Source organism: Neodiprion fabricii, chromosome 3 (assembly GCF_021155785.1).
Source record: "Neodiprion fabricii isolate iyNeoFabr1 chromosome 3, iyNeoFabr1.1, whole genome shotgun sequence".
Taxonomy (NCBI): Eukaryota; Metazoa; Arthropoda; class Insecta; order Hymenoptera; family Diprionidae; genus Neodiprion; species Neodiprion fabricii.
Genome location: NC_060241.1, coordinates 10,015,303 through 10,019,863, shown reverse-complemented (window position 1 = coordinate 10,019,863; position 4,561 = coordinate 10,015,303). Strand labels below are relative to the sequence as shown.

General features: G+C 35.8%; 1 protein-coding gene across 1 annotated transcript; it reads left to right on the top strand.

The window, feature by feature from the left end:
- Positions 1 to 243: 243 nt before the first annotated feature.
- LOC124178619 lies at positions 244 to 1,640 on the top strand. Its single transcript, XM_046562105.1, has 3 exons — positions 244 to 647; positions 739 to 861; positions 932 to 1,640. Exons 1-3 carry the CDS (start codon positions 378 to 380, stop codon positions 1,523 to 1,525), a joined length of 987 nt encoding a protein of 328 aa, XP_046418061.1. The 5' UTR covers positions 244 to 377; the 3' UTR covers positions 1,526 to 1,640.
- Positions 1,641 to 4,561: the final 2,921 nt, after the last annotated feature.

Below are 4,561 nucleotides of genomic sequence, written 5' to 3'. Positions count from 1 at the left end.
AAACAAGCTGTACCTTATCGCGAGGCGATCGGGTCCTTAATGTTCCTCGCAGTAGCGACGCCTCCAGATCTCGCGTACTCGGTCAAAGCTGCCAGTAAATTTTTAAATAATCATAACAAGAGCCACTGGGCAGCAGTGAAACGCATAATTTCATACTTAAGCCCGCTGCACACGGCGCTTGTTTTGCTGATAGATCGTATGCGGGGTACTAGGATGGCTGCTCTGCTGGGAGCGCTGCTAGAAAGTGGCGCATCTGATGGCTCTGAAGCGTGGTCGCGTGCTGGATTTCGGTGATAGAACGTGTGCTATTTTTCGTGATGGTTTTCTTGCGCGTTTTCATTGTTCTCACTTTTTTCGACTGAGATCCAAATTAAAAAATGGCGCAAAGGTGGTCCGCGGAGCAAATAACAGTTTTAATTGACGCATACAAAGAGGAGCCGTGTTTGTATGCAACCAATACACCGAACTATCATAATAAAAACCTTCGAACCATGGCTCTTAATCGAGTGAACAACGCAGTGTTGAGGTTAAGGCCAGCGTCGACGACAAAAGAGTGCTCAAATAAATTCCATAATTTGCGAAATCAATTCAATATCGAGCACTCAAAGGTTAAATCCTCTTTAAAAAGCGGGACTGGCACCGATGACGTAAGTATTCTTTACTATTCAACTAAAAAATCCAAACTAACCTTAAATAAAAAATATAACCAGTAATAAACATTTATGTAAACATTTCCAGATTCATAAACCGAGCCTGTGGTACTACGAAAAACTTTTGTTCCTCGATTCCTACGTGATCCCGCGTAAAAACAGGACTTCTCTTGATAGTCAGGTTTCGCTGTCCGATATGCCGCTGAGTCAGGTAATGCTAAAAATGATAAAGCATGAAGAAAACCTTTGTGAATGCAAAACTCATGCCTTTTTGTTTGTAGGGTACAGCAACACACATGATGGAAGTGAACTCCGAAGACGGAGCTTGTTACGAGAACGTTGAGTACGTGGAAGATGTTTTTATCACAGAGCTTGACGGGATGATTCGAGCGCAGGAGAATCTCTGTGGATCTTCTTCGACAATACAAGTGTCGGGTACGAATAGTACTTCGCTGCAGATCCATAAACATTCATCACCATCTCCACATAGGAGTCGCTCATCATCCCTTTCATCAGTAACGGCCAACAACCTGCAAGAAAATACATTTCCATGTCTTCATAGTTCCTCGCAATCCAGCTCTTCGACGTCTGGAGTAGGCTCTTCGGCAAAACGTAAAAGAAAGAATCCGCGATTGGACGACAGTGACGAATTTTCCACCGTCATAAAAAATTTAACAGATTCAATAAATGCGCCTATCACCATCAACACGCCTCCGACAAATTCAACTCCGGACTGCGTAGATGGATTTTTAACATTCATGGGGAGCTTACTGCGACAGTTTCGAGATGAACAATTGAAGCTGGAGGTAATGAATGAAGTTACCCAATTAATTATCAATGCCAAAACTACCGACTACCAACGATCAAAAAATTAAAAAAAATACCTCAGCTCTTGAAGCTTTAAGCAATGTACGTACATCGATGTTAAAAATTGAGAGAAAAAAAAACTAAAAATCCGAATTTATACCTGTACGTGATTGATCTTGATGTGTAAAAAAAAAAACAACAAAAAATATGAATTTTATTCAGATTGATGTGTAGCACTACGAATATAAGCCACTGTATTTTGCTATGAATATCGATGTATCGTGTCTCGACCTCTGTAGAAAAGCAAAATACTATTTTTAAAAACCTGATAAAAAAACGACGAACGAGAAATTTGTATTTTCCACGTGTTCCTTTTCAAAATTCAAAAGTCGAAAAAAACACCCTATCGTTGCTCTATCTCTGTGGGAAAGTGAAACATTTTTTGACGAAAACGATAAACAAGAGAAAATTGCTAAATTCATTAGATTATTGCCAGCAACAGAAAGTCATTACTCAAGAAACAAATCAAAACGAATTTATTTATCATGTAAATTAAACATAACAAAACTTTGGAAGATGTACAATAACACAACTGAAGATGAAAGTTTAAAAGTCAAAGAACCCACGTTTCGTGATGTGTTTTTAAAAAGATTCAATATTGGATTTTCTTCTCCAGCATCAGATGCGTGTAATACGTGCACTGTGGTGCTGTCAGGAGGTTAGTTACTCTATGACGCCAGAGAATATGGTTTACAAGTTGTTTATTGCCAGAAAAATCGGGTTACACAGTTCAGATAGCGTAGTAGAAAATGCGGAAGGCAGGGAAAATAAGCGAAACGAGTTGATAGATACGTATGTGCCAAGAGCGTGGCGAAGACTGGGGTAGAGATGAAGAAAAAGTGCAGGCTCGCCCCCGAGTCGAGGCCAAGCGTCGCGTCGCGCCATAAATGCCACATGTAGGGAAATTTCCGGCGCGGTCAAACCCTTAGCCTTCGGCTAGCGAGGCGAGGCCTGGACACTCGAAGGTTAGTTGTAAAGAACTATGGAAAAAGATACAAATGGAGAAACGGAAATATTTTTATGGTTTTTCGCCGGCTTGCCGGTGGCGGGTGTCCGCCACATGCACACTTTTGAAAAATAAAATTAAAACTGAAACACGTTTACAAGAAAAGAAAAACTTGAAGTCGCAATTGAGAATTCACTCTCTGTGAGCGAAAGCTTTTTATGAACTCATTAAATTAGAAGATAGTGATAGCCTTTGTTTTGATCTTCAACAAGTTCAACCATTGCCCAAACCGCCAATTCAAGACTCTTTTTATTCGAGGCAAATTAGTTTTTATAATATATATATTGTTGACTTGAAATCAGTAAAGCCTAACTTTTATTGTAGGACTGAAGATCAAGCAAGGCGTGGATCGATTGAAGTTGGTGCTGCATTTCACATCTTAATTCTATTGAAATTCCAGAAGAAATTGAAGTAATAAGATTAGTCTGGGATGGATGTGGTGGTCAAAACAAGAATAAACATATAGTTTATGCTTTGATGTTTCGGCTAGCTAAACATTCACCTACTCATGTACGTGAAATAAAATTAACTTTTCCGGTACGAGGTCATAGTTTCTTACCAGCAGATTGAGTATTTGGACGTGCTGAAAAGCATTTGAGGAATCACCCAATTATTGTAACAAAAGAAGACTATCAGAGCCATTACTCATTTCATGGAAATGTAAAAATGTTAGGTCAGGCATGGCATTTGTACAACATTAAAAGCTTAGAAACATATTTTCCGAAAATTAAAGTTATCCAAGATGTTAAAAGAATTTTTTTCAAGAAGATCATCGTAAAAACTAAGTCGAGTGCCATATTAAACTTCATGAATATTATAAATATGAATCCGAGTCTGAAGTTTATAAAATATTATTTAAAAAAAAACAGAATCTCCAGAGATTAACTCTTTCACAATTAAAATTAGGGCATTCAGTAAGTGACGCTAAAAAAAACGATGTAAAAAATTTTCTAACAAAATTGTACGGTCAAAACTGGTCGAGGGATCCAAACTTAAATTGGTACCATGATGTGTTGAATTGTAGTTCAAACAATTATCTTTTGGAGGTAAATGATGACGAACCGCGCGATTGTTTAGAAGATGATCATCAATGTTTTAATGTATGAATCATTTGAGTTTATCAAATTAATCATTTTGAGAGAGGAAATGAATTTAAATGGATTATTTTTGAAAATTAATGATCCGTCGTCGGTGTTTTACGTTTGGTTATTCCTTTTGAATAGTTTTACAATTTGTTCAGTAAATTATTTGTTAATTATAATTTAAAAATTATAACTCATTGTTTCTAATTCAGTATTTTATATAGTCAATTGTTCTAATTTTCGATAGTTAATTTTTCATAGTGTTTTTATAAAATATGTTATTATTTCCAGAAATAAATAATTTGTTGAAATATTTTTCTTTGTTTTGGATAAGAAAATATTTTTCGATGATTATTTTAATCAAGTAATCCAGAAACATCTTTAATTATTTTAGATAAAGAAAAATTTTTTTTTTAAATCACCCGAAATAAAAAGATACATTGTTTAATAACTTTTGATCAAAAGGGTATATTTTTTATCACTTTAAATCAAAAGGGTACTTTATTTGATCACCTCGGATCAAAAGGGTGCTTTTTTTCTATGACTTTAGATCACAGGGGTATCTTTTTATAAACTCGGATAAAAAGGGCACTTCTTCTAATTTGAAATATTAATTACACTAAGAGTTACAAAGATTTTTTGGTAAAAATTAACTCACGGCTTCTATTACCACAAGCACTATGCACGTAAATAAAAAAAAAAAAAATAAAAAAAAAAATTATAGCTTAGAGTAGACAGTTTTTTACTTGTATTGAAATAAAAACTAAAAAAAAAAAGATACCCTTTTGAAATTCAGCTCCTCATTTACATGTATTGCCTGGCCAGAAAATTACGTTTTAATACACCTAAACGCCAAGCTTCATCGTTCATAATAAACTCTCCTTCAGGCTCAGGTGCTGCCACTTAACCGATTAACGTCCGAAATGACACTTTTCGTATAGTCATGTTTGACCGAT

What these genes read in the sequence shown, in the direction of transcription:
- LOC124178619 (XM_046562105.1), top strand. Translation starts at nt 378, where the DNA reads ATGGCGCAAAGGTGGTCCGCGGAGCAAATAACAGTTTTAATTGACGCA. An exon ending in GCGGGACTGGCACCGATGAC is followed by an intron (nt 648 to 738) that starts GTAAGTATTCTT and finishes AAACATTTCCAG; the next exon opens with ATTCATAAACCGAGCCTGTG. An exon ending in CCGATATGCCGCTGAGTCAG is followed by an intron (nt 862 to 931) that starts GTAATGCTAAAA and finishes TTTTGTTTGTAG; the next exon opens with GGTACAGCAACACACATGAT.